The sequence below is a fragment of the Ochotona curzoniae genome, unplaced genomic scaffold (genome assembly GCF_017591425.1).
Source record: "Ochotona curzoniae isolate NIBS_2020 unplaced genomic scaffold, NIBS_Ocur_1.0 contig_3520, whole genome shotgun sequence".
NCBI classification, from domain to species: domain Eukaryota; kingdom Metazoa; phylum Chordata; class Mammalia; order Lagomorpha; family Ochotonidae; genus Ochotona; species Ochotona curzoniae.
Window position 1 is genome coordinate 20,929,239 of NW_024465894.1, and position 19,666 is coordinate 20,948,904.

Consider the following 19,666-nt stretch of genomic DNA (forward strand, 5'->3'; position numbering starts at 1 on the left):
AGGAATCCACAGTGGGGGGAGGCATGTATGTGCATGTATGGCTTCAATGCTGGTGACAGCATATTTAGTTTCCAGTTGGACAAAGTGCAAAAGGAATTAAGGAATAACAGCATAGAAAACAGTAGAAGGGGAAACAGGTAGTCTAACTCGGCACATTTGAGTGAATGTCTGCCTCTCTTTATTTGGACTTGCTGAGTGCAAACAATGGACACACTTTCCAGGTCACTGGGTGACAGAATTACAAAGGATTTGGTTCCAGATAAGAAGTAATTGTGGGCTCCTTATGGAGACTGCTGATTCAATTTCTGACGGGGTTCTCCTGCTACATAAGCACCAACAGTAGGCGAAGAACTCAAAAAGACCTACCACCAACACCCGCTCCACACTGATCTCTTAGGAAAGGGAAACAAAGTGAGGGCACGCAAAGTGGGAGATGAAAACAGTCAGCACAGGCCAGCCCACTCCCACTGCTGAGCTGTCCACAGCCATTTCTCTATCAGAGGGAGAGGAGACTCCTGTTGCTATCAGAGTTTGAGCTGCACCTGCTCAGGGGCTATGCTTTGGCCACTAGTATTCAGATGAATACATCCACAGACCAAAAGCAAAGGAAGTCAAAACCAAAATAAACAAATGGGACTATATCAAACTAAGAAGCTTCTGCACAACAATCAACAAAGTAAAAAAGCAACCAACAGAGTGGGAGAAAACCTTTGTACACTATATAGGGGACAAGGGGCTAATTTCCAGAATATACAAAGAACTCCAACATAACCATAACAACAAAAGAAGTAAACCAGTCAAGAAATGGGCAAAGTAAATGAGCAGACACTTTTCAAAGGAACAAATCCAAATGGCTAACAGACACATGAAACAACATTCAAATTCCCTAGCAATAAGGGAAATTCAAATAAAAACAACACTGAGGTTCCACTTACTTTCAGTAAGAATGGCCCACATAGAGAAAACTATCAACAATACCTACTGGTGAGGATGCGGGGAAAAAGGAACCTTACTCCACTGCTGGAGGGAATGTAAGCTGGTGCAGCCACTGTGGGAGTCAGTATGGAACTCAGGCAACTGAAAATTCACCTACCATACGAACCAGCAACTGTACTCCTGGGAATATATCCAAAGGACCTGATAAGAGACAGCAACATGCTCCTCTATTCATTGCAATTAACAATTGCAAAAACTTGGAAACAACCTAGATGCCCATCGACAGAGGACTGAATAAAGCAAATTGTGATTCACCTATTCTATGAAGTACTACACGGCTATTAAAAAGAACGAAAATACGACCATTCGCAGCCAAATGGCCCAAATTGGAGACCATTATGCTAAGGGAAATGAGCCAATCCCAAAAGGTCAGATACCGCATGTTTGCTCTAATATAACTTCCATCAAAAATGTCGATGTTGATATGGCTAAGGGTTGTTTTGCTCATCTTTTTATGGAATGGCTCTTGCTTGTTTCAATATACAGTTTTGTAGAGCCAAATCTAATTATTTTTTTGGTAATGATTTGTACCTTTTTGCACTTCCTAGTCATCTGTATCTCTCCTAGTAAGTTCTTGTGAATCATTAATTGATCATCCATAAGAGATGGATTGCTTGTGAACACCTGAGATTGTAAATGCCCATTTCAACACTGTTTTGCTGCATATCAAGAATAATAAAGTTCTAGTTATTAATTCTAATTCCTCTAGCACCACAAGAGTCATGTACTGGTATTTATTCCTACAAGAAGGGTTTTGATTCCATTCTTGTTTTCACCACTCTTGTGGTGCATTTTTATTTTAGTAGCATGATTGTTAACTTCATGTTGATGAAAACTTACTGTTTTTACCCTGATGTGGACTGTGCTCACTGATTCTCTAAGTTAGAGGATATATAATGGAAGTATAGTGGAGACTGATATGTTCAGATGTGGAGACAAAGTGCTGTACATATCTGTGCATACAGACCAGAGATGGACTCCCAGTGAAAGAATTGAAGCTATCCTAACAGTAAGATGATGACATTATCCCTGACAATGTCCATGCCTACATTGTTGGGAAATACTTCAACAACACGATGGACTTGTAACTGTTCATGAAGGACATCAATTGTAAAACTGGAGGGGAAATCAATGCAGGGAAAGGGGAAAGGGACTTTGAGGAAGGGCACAGGCAACCCCAGAACTTATGGAGCTATATCATAAAACAAAATAAACTATGTTAAAAAAACACACCCATGGTTTTTGAGCCTGGGACTGGGGACTTGGGCAAGCTAGCCAGCTATGGCCTTAGGTGGAAGGATCCTCTGGCTTCCATATCACGTTTAGGTCTTGCACTAAAGCTTGACTCTCGAACCAGTGCTATGCTGAGTTGGCTGCAGGGATGGAAACAGCACTGTTTCCAAAGACCTAAGAGCCTGACTCCTTCCTCCAGGAACCATCTCCACACTCCTCATGTTCATGCCAGGCTTCTCCAGACACACGTCTCAGCTAAGCCACGCTGTGGGTACACGGAAGCCCACTAACTGCATTTACTGATGCCCACCCAGTGGTGGCAGGGGATCCTGCTGCTAGGAAAGGCAGCTGCCCTTTATCCTCAACACACTACCACCCACTGAACCATTTACCAGAGGAGAGAGTGAGTGGGGGAACCAACGGTGCCTTTGTCCATCTGTGCTGGATGTGCCTCCAGTCACAGGATGGGGAGTGGGGATTTCATGTGTGTAGAGAGACAGAGCCCTGTGATATGTGTGAAGAGAAGATTTCCAAGTGAAGTCATGTAGGGCCACTGCTTTGGGATGAATAGTGTGAAAAGCATGAACAGGCTCAGAATCCAGAGTTGGCTTGCCTTGCATTTGGACTAGGCAATCCTACCTGAGCAACGGAGAAAACCAGCTGTGTCCTTCAGAGCTTTCTCAACAAGAGGCTCCTGCAGCTGTCTCAGGGCAGGGATTTGCCTCTGAGTCCCAGGAACAATGAAGGTTATGTGTCATAAGGCATCTCACAGCTGAACCCAGCTGCTGATGCTCCCAGCTGCTGGGGACCATGCCCAGGATCTGAAGTCTGATTTTCCATATCCCAGATGCAGCAACAATTTCCTCTTAGAGGCAAAAGTCAGACACACCGAAAAGTACTGGGGCCACTTTCTTCCTCACCTTCCAGGAATGGAGCTCTTGTATGCTCACTGCAAAGCAGGCAGGAAAGAACATCTTTTTCCTGTCACTTGCAAACTAGGTTGAGCAGGAGGACAGCCTCCAGACAATCTCAAACTCATGCTACTTAACCAGTGAAGGCCCAGGCATTCGATACTAAGCTCCGCTCATGGCTAATCATGTTCATTCTTTTCTCATCAACAGAGTTAGGTCCACTCTTCTTTTCAAAAATTGTTGATGGGGCTGGCATTATGATGAAGGAAGCCATTGCCTGTAACATCAGCATCCTTTGTGGGCACACATATAAGTTCCAGCTGCTACACTTCCCATCCAGTTTCCTGCTAATGTGTCTAGGAAAGCAGCAAAAGATGGCCTAACTGGTTGGGCCCTTGCAACCCACGTGGGAGACCCAGGTAGAATTCCTGGTTCCTGAGTTGATCCCAGCTTGTCCTGGCCATTGCAGCCATTTAGGGAAAAGAACCAGTGGATGGAAGATCTCTCTGTCACTCTGCCTTTCAAAGAACTATAAATATTAGATTTAGTATAAATGTTAGTATAAATAAATTAGTATATATTAGTACATAATAGCATATATAGTATATACAAGCATATATATTAGCATTTGTTATGTGAATTGAGGAGGAACTATTCCTTGACCCACTTCCATTACTCAGGACACAACTCCTGGTGTTTTCCCTTGATTAATCTCATTCCATCACCCTCTGTTTCTGATTCATTAGCAAGTCTTTTTAGTGTCACTTCCAGGGAAGACTGATGCCCACCAATCACTTCCTATTATTTTTACTGCCCCCTAATCCACTCCAGTCTTTTCGCAGCTTTCCTGCCATCATCTTGCTCCTGCAAGATCCCATTTCCACTGAGCCTTGGGCACGATTTTGCCAAAATGCCCAAGGCCGCTGTGCAGTCTGAACTGCCTGCTAGCTTCCCTGTCAGTCCACTCCACTGGCTCCTGCCTGCACATGCACTTTTCCTTCCATCTGAAGTTTCTCCTTCCAGTTCTGCACATGAAGGTGGGATTCCCTCAGATGCTTTCCTTGGCCACTGTGGGCTCATGGTGCCCTAGCCCCTATCCCATTCCTCAGTGCATTTCCTTCAAGAACTTTCTTTCCTATCATCTGAGCATTTCCTGGTTGCCATGCCCTTTGCCTCCCTAGTCTGTGAAGTCTGGGCAGGCATGAACATTCCCTGTCTGGTTCATCTTGTCCACTTCATCCACAAAGTAGTGCCTGGAAGCCCATATAAAGCCGTTAGTTCTGCATCTTGACACAATGTCACATTCTGCCTAGGCTTTTCAGTGTTTCAATCCACCTGTCATTGTTGGCAGCTCACAACATTCCTCCATCCCTCTGACCACCCAGGCGCCTGTCAAATAATTTCTAAGTGTGTGTGTGCACCATACTACAGGACACTATAAACTGTGATAGGACATCCATCCTTTTCCTGCTCTGCATCAAGCAAAACATTATCAGTCAGTTGCTTATCAATGCCTCAGTGAGGTCTTCTTTCAAAGCGCCCACATCACTCTTCCTGCAGCATATACAGCAGAGGCAGGCAGAGAGGCATGCTCCTGGGGAGCTGGCAGAAGAGAGATCCCTTACATTTCCAGAGACTCATCTCTCATTTCATCATGCCAGAGATGGCTGGCCCTCATGCATGGTCCCATCATTCTGGGCATTGCTGCCTTCTTCCTCTAGCTTGTGAGGCTACTGGGCCAACATATTAGTGTCTCAGGGGGCAATGGCTGTCTGCCTGCTTGGATGGCATGTCCCCTCTGCTCAGACAGACTCATGTCCTAAGCAGTGCTCAAGTCAGGGCCCATGTTTTATTTAAGTGATGCCATTGCCTTCACAGAGTAGAATGTGGTGTTTTCCTTTCCCACCACATTGTATTATCAGCCCTTGTAGCAATGGTTATCTTTCTTTCTAAGAAGCCCTTTAGGAAACAGTCCCTCTTATCCCATGCTCTCTCTGCCATGCTCTATTTGTCTATGCTTCATAGCACTGCTCTTCATATGAGAAGATATCTCCATTTCTCAGTGTATGAATGTTTCACTCTGTCTTCATCTACCCACCCACCCACCTTAATTTCCAACTAGCAGCCAATGGTCTTTGTTGGCTATTCAAAAGCACAGCCTGCTTTTGAATGTAATTTTCCACTAGTGTCCCTCTAGTGCCTGGGAGAGTAGTTACTGATATAGAAGAGGCCCTTGGTAAATATTTGTTAAATCGATGAATGAACTTACTGATCAAATAAGGATGATAAAAAAAAAACCCTCCCTCACCCCCAGCCCAGAACACAATCAATGCATTATTACCTTGGCTTTAGATTCAGAGATCATGTAGAGAAAAAAAGAGAAACATTGTGCAAAGTTAGGCCTGTACTTTGAAGTGTTGTTGGCCCCAGGATGCAGGTGCTGGCTACGGCTTCTGCCATGGACACTGGATGCAAGGCATGACAGCTGGTCTGTTCTGTCACTGCCCACATAGTGCTGTGTGCATTGGTGCTGGGAAGTCAACAAGAGGTCAGACCAAGGGAGTGCTACTGGCTGGGAGCATGGCAGCAAGCAGCCTTTATTAGGCTGATCTACTTGCAACCTCACGACCTAACCTTGAGTTCCCTTTGACCATGGGAAGGCTTCTGACTGGGATGAGTTAAGAGGTCAGGACTTGGATTCTTTATTTCCCTTGGGTTGGTCTACAGGCTCAGGCTATGCATAAAGAGCAGGTCTCCATGCAGTTGAGCAGTTCCAGTGCCCTGTGCTGGTGGCTACCTGGGCCCACCTGGTAGCTTTCAGAACTCTCTGGAGTAAGTTACATGACTCAAGCCCTTCAGGAGTACAGAGACTCAACAAATACTTGGTAGGGAGAAGGAGGCAGTGGATGGTCCATCCTTCCCTGTCACCCCTCCATGCTCCTCTGTTGGCATGGTGACAGGAAGGCACTAAGCTGTGACAGAAGGGTGAGGGCGGCAGCGATACTGAGGGTGGCCCTAGTCTGATGGAGACATGAGCCTGACTTCAGAGAGAAGCCACCACTTCAGGGCTGCCAGCTGCCTCTTGGCAGCTCTCAACACCTCCCAACTCTGATTCTGCAATTGTCTTGTTGCTGAAATTCTTTAAGCCTGAGTCTTCTTTTGCAAACTGCCTTCTCCTCAGAGGGTCCCAGTGAGGAGCCAACAAGCAGGTGTTCACGAAGTTGCAAGATCAGTGCTTGGCATGGGGGAAGGGTCATAGCTGTGCTTGTTGAGAAACAAAAAAAAAAGCAAGCATCTGCCTAGCCAGAATGGCTATGTCTGTCCTCACTGCAGCTCAGCTTCAACTACTAGCCAGGCTGCCCACAATCTATATTTCTTTCTGTTTCTTTCAAGGGCTTGCCCGAATCTGGTACAATGTGGCATGAGTCTAACAGATTTCTACTAGGAGCGCACTTGTCTATGTTTAGAGGTAAGACAGGAAGACAGTGCATTCTGCAGCAGAAAGACATCTGTGCCCCAAAGAAGCTTTTGTCTGAAAAGGGTGCCCTACTGCTGTAAGTTGCTGGGCTCCTTGTGTGTAAAGTTGGTGCCAGCACCAGGGCTGCCCTTTCTTAGGAAGTAGGGGATGATCTGACGCTCACTCTTGAGCAGCTACATGAAACTTAGTTACATGGAAGGAACCTTCATGTCCAGCTGTCAGCAGCTTCTGTTTTGCTTCTCACATTTCGGGAAGGATGGCTATCAGATCTCAGTTACTACCATGCCAAAGCTTATTGGTCAATGGGGAAGGAAGTGGGCCCTTAACTCCCTTCTACCCAATAGGAGGGTGGTGCTAAGTCCCACTCTTGCAAACCAAAGTGTAAGCAACAAAACTGAAGACATCATTGCAGTCACTCAAAGTCATTTCTAGTGGCCTCCCCTCTTTCGATTTGGAAATGGACTGCTTTCCCAGGCCACAGCAGGGAGTTGGATGAGAAGCGGAGCTGCCGGGATTAGAACCAGCGTCCATATGGATTCCCGGTGCATTCAAGGTGAGAACTTTAGCCGCTAGGCCTCTGCGCCAGGCCCTCAAACCCAGTCTTAACTCTTTCACAGAAGACCCCTGCCTCCCATCTCACCATCTACCCTCTGCCCCATATCCTTGCCTGTCAAAAAGGTTGATACTGTCATTAGGCTCAGGGGGTGTATTTTTACAACTATTTATAAAATATTTGTGTGGCATCAGCACATTGCAGAAGCTTTGACAATCAGCAGGTGCTGTTCTCAGTCCTAGAGGAAATTCCCTAAATGCAAGATGCTCTGCTCACAGACTACCGCTGGTGTGCCCAGTACCCATGGCTTTGTTTTGTTCTCGGCTGAAGGTGAGTGTGTGCCTTGAGTTTATATCACACTTCACAGGCCTACTCCTATCTCTCTGCTTTTACCATTTCAGATCCTTCCAACAGCTAGCCTCGACGGCACTCTGCCTTGGAGTATACTTCGAACCACAAAGCCCACCGGGCCTGTGATGGGGAATTAGTGTCATATTTAACCAATGAATGATGGAAGTCAGTGTACAAATCCCCTACCTCCTGGTGCCTTCCATGGGTTAACTTAGAGGTCTGTGCTCTAAGCTGGCTTCCTGTTTCCAGAAAAGATTAAATCTCATTGCTCAGAGTGACACTCACCCAGAACATCTTTTTAGTGGCTGCCTTCTCTTCCCCCGCCTTTCATTCATCACTGGTTTCCTGGTGTTTCCTGAGATCACTCTTGAAATAAACTATCTGGGCTTGGATCTTGGCTTAGAATCTTCTTCTGGGGAAACCCAAAGGCAGGCAGATCTGAATCCAGACGTGCAACCACTGGGTGCTGCTTGGGTTTGTGTAAATGAGCCAGCATGGACAAGGTGCTCTTGGAAAAAAGCAAAACCCAGTCAAGATTAGCCAAGCTGGCCAAAGAGCATCAGGCACATTTTGTGGATGTTGGGCAGCTGATGTTAGAGCTCTTTATAAAAAAAACTGGAACCATCTGCTGGTTGGTAATAACCAGAATAGCAGAGTCCTAATCTGCGATGGAGTTAAACTGTTTACTCTGTTTGTGGTTATGGATTGGAAGCTTACCATGCTCAGAATAGTGGATTTAAATTCTTAAGTACATTGTTTTACAAAATTGGCATCAAGTCCTTTCAATAACATGAAATACATTGGAGTGTTGCAGCAAGAGCTTGGTGTGTTCTCTTTGTTGTTATTTTTATTATTTTGCTTTTTAAATCAAGAAAATTCACAGGACTGCAGCCCTGAACATGTCTTGTGCGGATGCCAAGAACCACTCTCTAAACCACTTTCTAAGAAGCAATTTCCTTCTTGTCCCATAAAACTCCCCAAAGCACCTTAGGCGGACGCCGTAGTGCTGGGCCTGTTTACAAACTGCAGATGCAGCCGACATTTAATTACATGGAATCCATCAAAACCCTAATTGAGACAGGAGCTCAAACCTTACAGCTTAATTACTTTCATTTCACATGGGTTACCCACTTGGTCACGTGCTGTGCCTTCTTGCCCTAATGGGTTGGAGAGGCCTGCGGGCTTTCTCCTAGTCAAGTGAAGGTGCGGGTCAGCATAGACACCCATGCTCAGTGAGGCCCAAGACTGCATTTATTAATCTCTTCCATTCCCATTTTCCATCCTTTGCCATAACATTCCAATGGAGCAGCTCTGCTGCCTGGGAGGGCTTTTCTGCATGTAGAGGTGGGTGGCTTTCTTTTTCTTTATTTTCCTTCCACTGAGCAGACTGCACAGAAGCAGGGTCCAGTCTTGTGATAGCCTCCTTAATTTGGATTGAGATGACAGGCTCCCTGACCTTCCCTTGTGTTGTCACCATGTATTCTATGGCCGTTAATTAGGCTGTGGACATTCTTGCTGCCAATTTTCACCCATACTAGCTGATCAGGCGATTTAGGGTGAAACTCAGAGGTGAGAACTCAGGGAATCCTGAGAGTTAACACTGCTGTCTGACCTTCATGGCATTACTGTGTGGGCCAGGGACTAGTAAGGCTAGGCCTGCCGTGTTCTGTCTTTATGGCAACACTGGGAAGTAGACACGCTTACACTCATGTTATAGATGAGAATATTGAGACTTAGAGAGCTGAGGTCACTTCTCCAGGCAGAGTCAGTATTCAAATCTAGACCAGTCTGATGTACTTTTCAAACATCATTTTACATATTAGGCAATCCTGGAACTCTGTGAAGCCTTGAACAAGGGGCCTACATGGCCTAAGACATGTCTGAGTGGACACAGGACAAGGAGAGCCAGCGGGAAGGGCTGGCCATGAGAGTCATCCTGTAGGTTGCTTCTGACAACAATTATGGTGACTACTTCTCACCAAGGTCACATGTGGCTGTGACATGAGCTGGCAGAGGCTTTGCAGAGAGCATCAAGTGACACACACCGGTATGAGTGATGCCCAGAACATCACGTGCCTTTTTGGCAGGTGCTCTAACCAAGCTGCTGCTGGAACTGTACTGCTAATGAATTACAAGCCACGTGTGCCTTCACACTACTCCCTAAGCCGTGAGTTGTGTGGCGCTGACTAGACACAGTCCAGTCATCTTTTTTCATCTTTTTTTTTCACATTCTCTCCCCTCCCTGGGGCTTGCTTCTAAGTTAAGCTTCAGGTAGAAATGACTAATGCACTAATGACAACACTAATAACAGCAAGGCTAATAAGCACACTGCTAGTGGCCATGGTGCTAATTACAAACGTGCCCACAGCAACAGGCTCTTCCGCTGCGTGTCACTTTCCACTTCTGGAAGGATGTGAGCAGGCACCCAAGCAGAGAGGAGCCAGGGGGCTGCAAGTGGCACCCAAGATGAAGAGGGAGTCAGGAAATGTACTCCTTATTGATTCATTTTATTTATTTGAAATGCTGAGAGATCGGTGGAGAGAGATTTTAGGAAGCACTGCTGAGTGTCGGGATGAGAAAGAAGGGTACAGCGTTCAATCTAGTGAGATGGGCAGAATCTCCAGGCATAAAAATAGCTGACTATAGGCCCCTTTGAAGAAGGGACCCCTGCACCTGACAGCCCTAGAGCTGAATGCTGGTCGTAGCAAGCTATCCTTCTACCCAGAAGCAATCTGGATGGATCAATGGCACTAACATAGGGATGGTGAGAAATGGGCAGCAAAAAGCAGCAACAGTGCACTGGCATGTATCCATGGGGACAAATCTCTGGTTGGTGCTAAGAGAAACAAGCTGGCTGCTGGAACACAGGTGGCCTGACTGAAAGGGTGTCGTAAGGTGGCTGGGGAGCCTTTCCTGATCCTCACGGCAGCCAGGTGCCAGTAGGACCCCACGTGGTCTGCACAGGGGGTCCATGTCAGCTGGGTGGAATCACCCAGCTTCCCCACTGTTCCAAGAGAAGCTGCTCCAAGACATCACCTCTTTCTGGAAGATGCTCAGGCTTTAGGGTCTGGGTGGAGAGCTCTGCATTGTATCAGCTCTGAGTCTGGTTCAGTCTTTGTTCATTTTCTTGAGACCTGGTCATTGATAGACTAAAGGTTTATGTAGTTCATGGTTCTGTGGGATAGAAAGACTGAGAGAATAACATTGCATCAGATATGGGCATGCCAGGGTGAGGTAGGGCATGTATGCCAGCTCAGGTTGTCTCTCCTCTTCTTATACAACCACTGATGCCTCTGATGCTTCATGTCCTCATCTGATCCCAAAGGTCCTGTCCCCAAATGCCATCCACAGATGAGTTTGTGGATTAAGGTTTCTGAATTCGATGAGTTTTTATTTTGGTGGTGGGTGGGTGGGGGGAGCAGAGCAGGCACGTTTAAACCGTGGCACAATCTTATGAAGAAATCAGGACACAGGAACTGACAGCATCTAAAAACCCTGGGAATCCCCAGCTGCTGCTGAGGCTGGCTTGCCCAGTAGCTGCCCCGTGGCTGCCCCATGGCTAGCCTGTAGCTTAACCTCTAACCTGATCTGTGACTTGTCCCTGTGGCTGCCCTGTAGCTTGCCCATTCTTCCCCATGGCTGCCCTGTAGCATGTCCCATGGCTTGTTCCATAACTGCCCCGTGGGTGCCCCGCAGCTTGCTCTATTGTTGTCCCGTGGTTGCCAGTAGCTTGCCCTCTAGCTTGGTCTGTGGCTGCCCCATAGCTTGCCCCTTGGCTCCCCCCTGGATGTCATACACTCTTCCACCTGCGAGACCTCGAAGCATCTTCTCAAGGCTGTCAGCAAGCCAAGCTCTACAGGCCCACAAAACCCTCTGACATGGCAGTCTCTGCAAATTGCAGACTGCTCAGCCCCTTCCCGAGCCCCCAGAAGGCTAACGCACATACAACATTAAAACGCTCTATGACGACAGGCTAAGAAAGGCTACATCCCAAATTGTGTGATGACTGCAGATCACTTTCAGCAGCAAACAATAATTTTTCCTGCCTCTTGTTCTCACTGATTCTATTTGTGCTGAGGTCAAACCTCGTCCACAATTATTTCCGTCATTCTAGTTCAGATGAGTCACTTACCAAAAATGAATATGAACCCCTCACATTCACAGCCTGCGTCGTTCAGGCCTGTTAATTATTTATGGATAGTCCATATTCCTTTGGAATAATGGTGATGTGACTGCCCAGTCCAGAAGGGTGGGCCATCTAGGGCACGGCATCTCTCACCCTGCCCCAATGCTACCACACCCCAAGACTACTTGTATTCCAGCCAGACAGTTCCTGAACTCTTACACACAATTGATAAAAATGTTAATTAACGCATAGTGGAAGATGGTATAGAGGTTCCAAACACAACTACCACATAACCCAACATTCCAGCTACTAGGTATGTCCCCAATAAATTGAAATCAGAATGGCAAAGAGGCTTCTACATGCCCACCTGGATTGCTGCATTAGCCACAGCAGCCAAGATACAGCATCAACCTAGACATCCACTAACAGTTGAATGGAAAAGGAAAAGGGGGCATTTATACACAGAGGGATACTATTCAGCCATAAAAATGCAATCTATTATTTGCGAAAACATGGGTGGAACTGGAGGACATATTGATAAGGAAATAAGTCAGGCCCTGACAAGCAAATCTTGCACAAGTTCTCAACCCCATGTGGACACTAAAATGTTGATCTCATAGAAGAGGGTACGGTGATAGCTATTAGAGGTTGGGAAGGTTGGTGGGAAGTGGGGGATGCAAAGAAAGGATCTTTGGCAGGTACTGGGGTGAAGTGGGATAGAAAGAATAACCCGCTCTTACGTCCCATAGCACAGTAGGATAACTGAGACAGACAACATCTAATTGCATGTTTCCAAAGAGTTAGCAGAGAGCACTTGGGATGTTCTTTAACACAGAGAACGATAAATGTTTGAGATGATAGAAATGCCAGCTGCTATGCTCCAATCATAACACACTGTTCACATGTACTGTGATCATATTATATCCCATAAACACATAAAACTATTGGGTCTGAAATAAAAATTTGGCAATATGAAAAAAGACCATTTCCAGCATCAGCTTACGCCTCCCCAGCCCACACTCGTTACTTCTGCTATCATCAACGAGTGGTCAGTCTTACCTGGCCGGCGAAGAGTCCGCAGACCCCAATGATGCACAGGATATTGAAGACGGCTGAGCCCACGATGGTACCAACTCCCACGTCTCCCTTGGTGATGAAGACCCCTGGAACAAGGAACCACATTAGCCCCAGTGCAAGGTGAGAGGTCAGGGTGGAGTGCTTTGTAAATGCTAGGCTGTGCTCAGGATCTGAAGGGTTAGAGGTAGCTTTCTAAGCCATTGAGTCTGGGACAAGTTCAAGCACAGCAAGAGTGCCACTGCAATGCCCCCATAAGTGGAGAGGAACAGCAGAACAGCTGCATTGGGGCCTGTGGAGTCCCCTGTCCCAGACATGGCAGATAATCACCCCTGGGGATCATGTGGCCTTAGAGACCTTTCCTTTTGACGGGCAAAGGTCTGGGATTTCCCCTGGGATTGTCGCCTACCTATGACGGAGGTGAAGAGCTCTGGGGCCGAGCTGCCTGCTGCCATGAATGTCGCCCCTGCCACATCTTCACTGAGGTGCAGGCGCTGCAGGGGAACAAAGAGAGAGCGCAGGTGAGTTGGAATGGACCTGGGAACACAGGTGACTGTGACTTCTGACACCCCAAGCCCTGAGAAGCTGGGTGTGAGGAGCCATGACAGGTCCCGGGGCCACTCCTACCAGACCCCTTTCTGGGTCAAGGCCCTTCTCCTTGTTAGAGAGGGGACTTGTGTACCTGAGAGTTCCAGGTGTCTAAGAAATCTAGGGGCACTCAAGCCCAAAGTCTCCCAGGGTTGTGTAGATGACAGGAGGCATAGAAGAGGCATCATGAGGCCACCAGGGCAATGGTGAGTGGAACCCCAACTCCTTTCCTACAGCAGCCTGGCTCCATCTTCTTCCCTATCTTACCAGAGTCTGGTTTTTCAAGAAATGCCAGCGTCCAGATTTGTATTGAAAAAAATGGCCACTTTTGGGTGAAATTATATACTAATGCCTAGATAAGCAGGTTTCATGTAAGCTGGTTTGCCAGCCTCCATTCTAGGATGTATGGGGCTTTTGGGGGATGTTTATCCACGGTTGGGAAAGTAGGAGTAGGGGAGGCAGGTGGAGGAGAGTGTTTGAAGTATTGGCCTGGCCAAGATATCTTATACAATGAATACTCCAGGCTATCCTGTTTGTGAAGCCAAAAAGTATTTCGCAACACAGAACAAATATATGTTCTAGAGGCTGATGAGTGCAGCTTTTCTATGTTGAGTTGTCATGCTCAGTGTACGTTGCTGGTTGTGGGTACAATAGCCCGCTCCCTCCTGGCTGGGCTTGAAACGCAAAGGTCTTGCCCCTCAGCTACACCTGCTGCTGCTGCACTTCCTTGCTCAGCCATGGAGGGGCAGCATGGCCTTGGTGCAGGCCACTGGTCTGTGGCTGACCATAGGAGCCCAACGTGTGGTTCCTTCTGCTCTGGACTCAACAGTTTATTTGCACATGGTGCTGAAGGGACTCTTACATGCGCATACTACTTTTCACATGAAGGCTCCCAAGACCCTAAGAGGTTAGTGCTGCCACGCTGGATTTGAAACATGTGGCTGTGAAGTGTCCTCCAGTCTCACCAGGCAGAGCTATCCGGGAGGAAGGGCAGCAAATGCACTATGCACAGCTCTTGGTGTGGTCTGTCTGTTCGTCTGCTATTGACAATGAGCCATATGACCTCTGCACCGCCATGGTTCTGTCCACCAGCTGGGGTCTGGTGATTCTCAGCTGCAGACTCCCCTCCTTGGGCTGCTGGGTGGGTTCTCTAGCTTCTTCACTGGTTCCTGCCATCTCCCCTCTTTCCTCTGACTCCTCCCCAATTCATTCTAGCCCTGGCAACTGCCCACTATCCCAGGCAGTCTTGTGTCTGCCACGACATAGTCATGGAAAGCAACCAGTCCAGGACCCAGGATTCCCACAAGCAGATGCAAACTTCTTGCTTTCCCCTTCTTGGTTCAGACTCTCACTTTTTTATTTTCTGATTAAAAATTCTAGCTTGAAATGTTTTGCTGGGAAGCCTTCCTCTCCCAGGGGTACCTGCCCTTATATCCCTGGCTGACAAACTCCCCTCCCTACCTCTCCCTTTATTTCCCCATTCTTCACTATGTCACCGAGTGCCCAGTGTATACCAGTGGTCTTCAACACCCAAGGGGATTGGTTCAAGGATCCCGACAGGCACCAAAATTTAAGGACATTCAATTCCCTCTTAGGAAATGATGTAGGGTCTATATGGAACCTAGTACATCACCCTGGAAGTACAAAATAACTTCTAGGCTGATTGTGGCCTCCTTCCGCTTTTGTGGAGCCAGAGCCGCTGGCAGCTTTATTCTGTTTCATGAACTCTGGGACCTGGGGACTTGGACTGCAGCCTGCCTCCCTTTTCTCTTCATAGCCTTTGCTCAGCCCGGGTTTCTATCGCCCAGTCTGTAGTCACACCTTGCCGTCCCCAGCAGTGAGATTTTGCTCGTGCTGGTTGCCGTCCACCCTTCTTGGCCTTAGTGTAGCTAAGTCTCAAGGGTGCATAGGAGTCATCATGACTGAACACCTTCATGTCCTATGAGACAAGGTCAAGGCAGTCGGAGGCCCAGGGGCCATCGTTTCAGACAAGGGGAAAGTGTAGAGGTCAACCTGGAACAAGTGCTGCGCTAACCCAGGTCCTGCCCCCGGTGTTCTTGCTGCATCAGTATGTGCTCTTCTTTTCACCCATCCACTTCCTTTCTTTGCCTTCCACCCCCTCACCCAACCTTTTTTTTATGTTGTTTCAGCTTGGAAATATTTGAGACTAAGTGACAATCTGCCTACATCTTCACTATGAATTGCTGAACAGTGCAGATTTCTCTGCCAAATTATATTTCCTGGAAGCTGAAAGCAACATCATTTTGTGTGTGTGTGTGTATGGTTTTTTTTTTTTAATATCCCAAAAGATTTACTTATTTATTTATCTGATAGGCAAAATGGTAGAAAGAGAGAGAGAGTTTGTGTGCGTGTATGAGAGAGAGAAACAGAAAGAGAAAGAGAGAGATGTTGAACTGGTGGTTCAGTTCACTGCATGGGTGGCCCCTACAGCCAGGGTTCGCCTTGGCTGAAGGCAAGAGCTCAAAACTCCATCTTGGTTCCTCACATGGATGGAAGGAGCCCAGGCACGTGGAGCATTTTCTGCTGCTTTCCTGGGCACATCAGCTGGCAGGTGGACTGGAAGCAGAGCAGCCTGGGACTTGAACTAGGACTTTGGATATGGGATGGTGCTGTCACAAGCATCCCCATGTCCTCATTTACAGATGAATCAACAGTGAACAACACATCAAGTCACTAGACAGTGAGTTCAGAAAGTAATGGTATTGAACAGCACTTGGGGACATTGTGGTTCAGCAAGCACCTCTAAACCCCACACTATGGAGAAGGATCCAATTGAGATCTCCCTCTCCTGTTGTGCCCCAATAAACACCTTCTCTTCCCCTCTTAGCCTTTCTATTAAAAACAGAGCTCACCTCAACCTCTTTTCTTGCCGTTTTTGGGCTCTTTTATTGTGTCTTCTAAGGGTGTACACAGGCTCACAGGTTCCTTGACTTTCCTCAGTTGAGCAGAATGCTTGCTGACAACCATTTCTGTATTTCTAGCACACAATACACAGCATATTTGTCATTAATAGTAAAACTTGGGCCTGTTGTGGTAGCCTAGTGGCTAAAGTCCTTGCCTTGCACATGCCAGGATCCCATATGGGTGCTGGTTCTAATCCTGGTGGTCCCGTTTCCCATCAAGCTCCTTGCTTGTGGCCTTTGAAAGCATTCGAGGACAGGCTGAAGCTTTGGACCCCTGCACCCATGTGGGAGACCCAGAAAAGGCTCCAGGCTCCTGGCTTTGGATCGGTGCAGCACCAGTCATTGCAGCTGCTTGGGGAATGAATCAATGAATGGAAGATCTTCCTCTCTGTCTCTCCTCCTCTCTGTATATCTGAGTTGCCAATAAAAATAAACAAATCTTTAAGAAAAACAGTAAATGTTGTGTGGGAAAAAGATAAGCTGTTTGCCTTGTATGAAGAGTAAGCTGCCAACTAGTGCTGCCTTTGGCTAACTGTGCCTAAAGGTTCAACCAACCCCACTCCATGTGCATCACTTTAGGCATTCTGAAGAATCTAGACATGATGTGTAAAGCATAGCGGGTAGAGGTGGCCTTTGGCACAGGGGCTAGGATGCCACTTAAGACACCTGTATTTCTCACAGGAGTGCCTGGGCTTAATGTCCAGCTCTGCTTCCAGTTCCAGCCTCCTGCTATGGCACACCACAGAAAGCAGTAGAGGATGGTGTAGGTATCTGGGTCTCTGCCATACACGTCACAGAGACCACTTGGTGTTACAGGATCTTGGCCCAGGCTTGGCTGCTGCAAGTATTTATTATATCAATCAGGGGACAGAAGATCTCTCGGCATCTGTCTCTAATGAAATGAAAATAAATGCATTACAAGCCATAGAGTTTATGGGAGGATATGCATAGATCATATACAGAATCTATACTGTTTTGTATAAGGAACTTGAGTATCCGTGGGTTTTATTATCCACAAGGGTTCTTAGAACTCTGGGAACCCCTTCTGGATACTAAGGGGAGGACTGGATTTCATAGATCACAAAGGAAGTCAGCCATAGGTTCTGGACACTTCCTCCTGTCTAACACAGGTAATTCCTCACTCAGTCTGAGTCACTGTGGGCAAGAGATCCTGCCCCTGCCTAGCGTCCATCTCAGTAACCACTTCACCTTCCTTATGCTACCACCAACGCAAGAGGAGAATACAGCTATGGCCTCTGTGGGGTGGTTGTTTCTCTAAGTCATAGATCAACCTACGTACCTATCAGCTATCTACCTGTCATCCGTCTGTCTACCTCTAATCATCTATTTATCATTTCTATTATTTACCTATTATCTGTCTAATCTCCTATCTACTAACCTGTTTGTCTGCATATCTATCTATACCAAATATGACATCAATCCACCCACGTATCAGGTATTTGTCATCTATCAATCATCTGTGTGTCCACCTCCCATGCATCATGTCCTCTGCCCACCGAACAATCTGTCAAGTAGCTACTGTCCACCTACCTCTCTTTTTAATCTATCTTTTGTCTATTTCTCATCTACTATATTTCTCATCTATTTTCTATCATCTCCCTATCAACATCATACCTGCCAATTGAACTGTTTACCACATCTGTCTGCCCACCCACCTACCTACCTATCTAAAGTATAAAATTAAAAACTTTCGGGTGTAGAAGAAACTGTTTAAGTCAGTGGTCCTCAAAATGTTGTTTCTAGACAAGCAACCTGGAAATTTATTCAAAACTGAAGACTACAGCCCCTCCCTCTCTTGCTGCCGAGACCTACTGACTCGGATCCTGGGGGGAGGGAGGAAAGGAGAGGGCAACAAGGTTGGAGGAATTGGGCCAAAGGAGACAGGACTTTCAGATGGGCTGATGTGTCTGGGCGAGGTCCCTTCTGAAAATGAGGACTCTGAATATAAAAAACTCCAATAGATAAGATGAAGTTTCCAGATAAAGGAGACTATGCTTTAGAGTGAAGAGATGAAAGAGGCAAGGGAGGAGAGTTCTAGATGTGCTGTTTGTGATGAAAGGGGCTTAACTTGCTGTTCTGCCTGGTGCTCTCTGTGATCACTGCGAACAGAGAAGCTTTGCCAGACTCTGTGCCCAATTCTTTCATCTTACCCCTTTCAAGGCCTCTCTTCGGGGCCTCGCTGCACACTTGAGACAGGAAGCTTGATGTGGTGTGTGGCTGGAGGTCTCTCACCCTTTGAGGATCCCCACCAGCCACCTAAGAGGGATGAGGGTGAAAGAAGGACTAGAAGCAGGTGGAGCAAATGATGGGGAGAGAGGAAAAACAGGAGTTAAAAGGCAAAATGAGGCTCTACCTTCAGACCAGAGATGGTCTCCACAAGAAACTGTTGAACTTATCTGGACAATAAGATGCTGGACTCTATGCTTGGTATATGCTTGCAATGAAAGAACCTCAAGTGAACTTGAACTATGGCAATGTAGCAAGGTGGAGGAACTCACCATGGGGGAGGGTTAGGGGAGAGGTAGGGGGAATCCCAGTGCCTAAAAAACCGTGTCACATAATGCAATGTAATAAATAAACAAATAAATAAAATGAAATGTAAAGAAAGGCAAAATGAAAATGGGGAAGCAGAACAGAAACTGAGTTGGACCTCACATTTTGGGTTTTACCATCATTTGTGGCTTCAACCAATAGCTCTGAAAAAAACTGTGTAATGAGCACATACAGACTCTCTTCCTTGACACTACATAGCAAAGCAATGATGCAGAAAGCATTTATGCTCTTCTTGCTATTACAAAGAATCCATGGATGACTTACAGAACACTGGAAGATGAGTATGCATGGATTTGTTTGGAGCCAATCCCTTGCAGATACTCAGGGATGACTGTAGCATGAGGATGTGCTTCAAGGAGTGGGAGAAGCTGACCACAGAAGCTTCTAACACTTCCCACTGCTCTTAATTGTGCTTTTGGTATCCCTAACCCTGGCTGGATTCTCGGCCTCATCAGCACCTTGGCAAGGAGGCTGGAATAGTCCCAGCCTCAGACACACTGAGACACATACCTCACAGATCTTCTCCAAGGAGGGGACGAAGAAGTCATCACACACAATGGCGAGTGCGTAGAACATGTACATGGCCTGAAAGAGAGGCAAAAAGACAGTTATGTCAGAGGTAGGCAGAGCCAAGGTGTGTGTGGGGGTAAAGGTCTGGCTGCTTCTGGCTTCAATATGATCCTTTATCATTGTGAATTTAAAGGCTGAAAAGAGCCAAGTAGCAGGTCTTAGCAATGTCTGGAACAACTCCATGTGGCCTGTTTTGGGCTTTATCTCTAACCTCACTGCCTAACACTCTCCTCTTGTTCACTTGCATGTTCTACAAATGGATGCCTACCTCAGGGCCTTGAATCTTCT

At 46.8% G+C, this 19,666-nt stretch overlaps 1 protein-coding gene across 1 annotated transcript in view; it reads right to left on the bottom strand.

Annotated features, from left to right (window-relative positions):
* Nucleotides 1-19,666, bottom strand: part of SLC24A3 (solute carrier family 24 member 3) — a 434,660-nt gene that overhangs the window by 83,909 nt on the left and 331,085 nt on the right. Inside the window, exons 4-6 of the mRNA XM_040981791.1 lie at nt 19,319-19,393; nt 13,132-13,216; nt 12,708-12,811 (exon numbers count right to left, since the gene is read on the bottom strand). Coding sequence (XP_040837725.1) covers nt 12,708-12,811; nt 13,132-13,216; nt 19,319-19,393 — 264 coding nt within the window. The remainder of the gene's footprint in view (nt 1-12,707; nt 12,812-13,131; nt 13,217-19,318; nt 19,394-19,666) is intronic.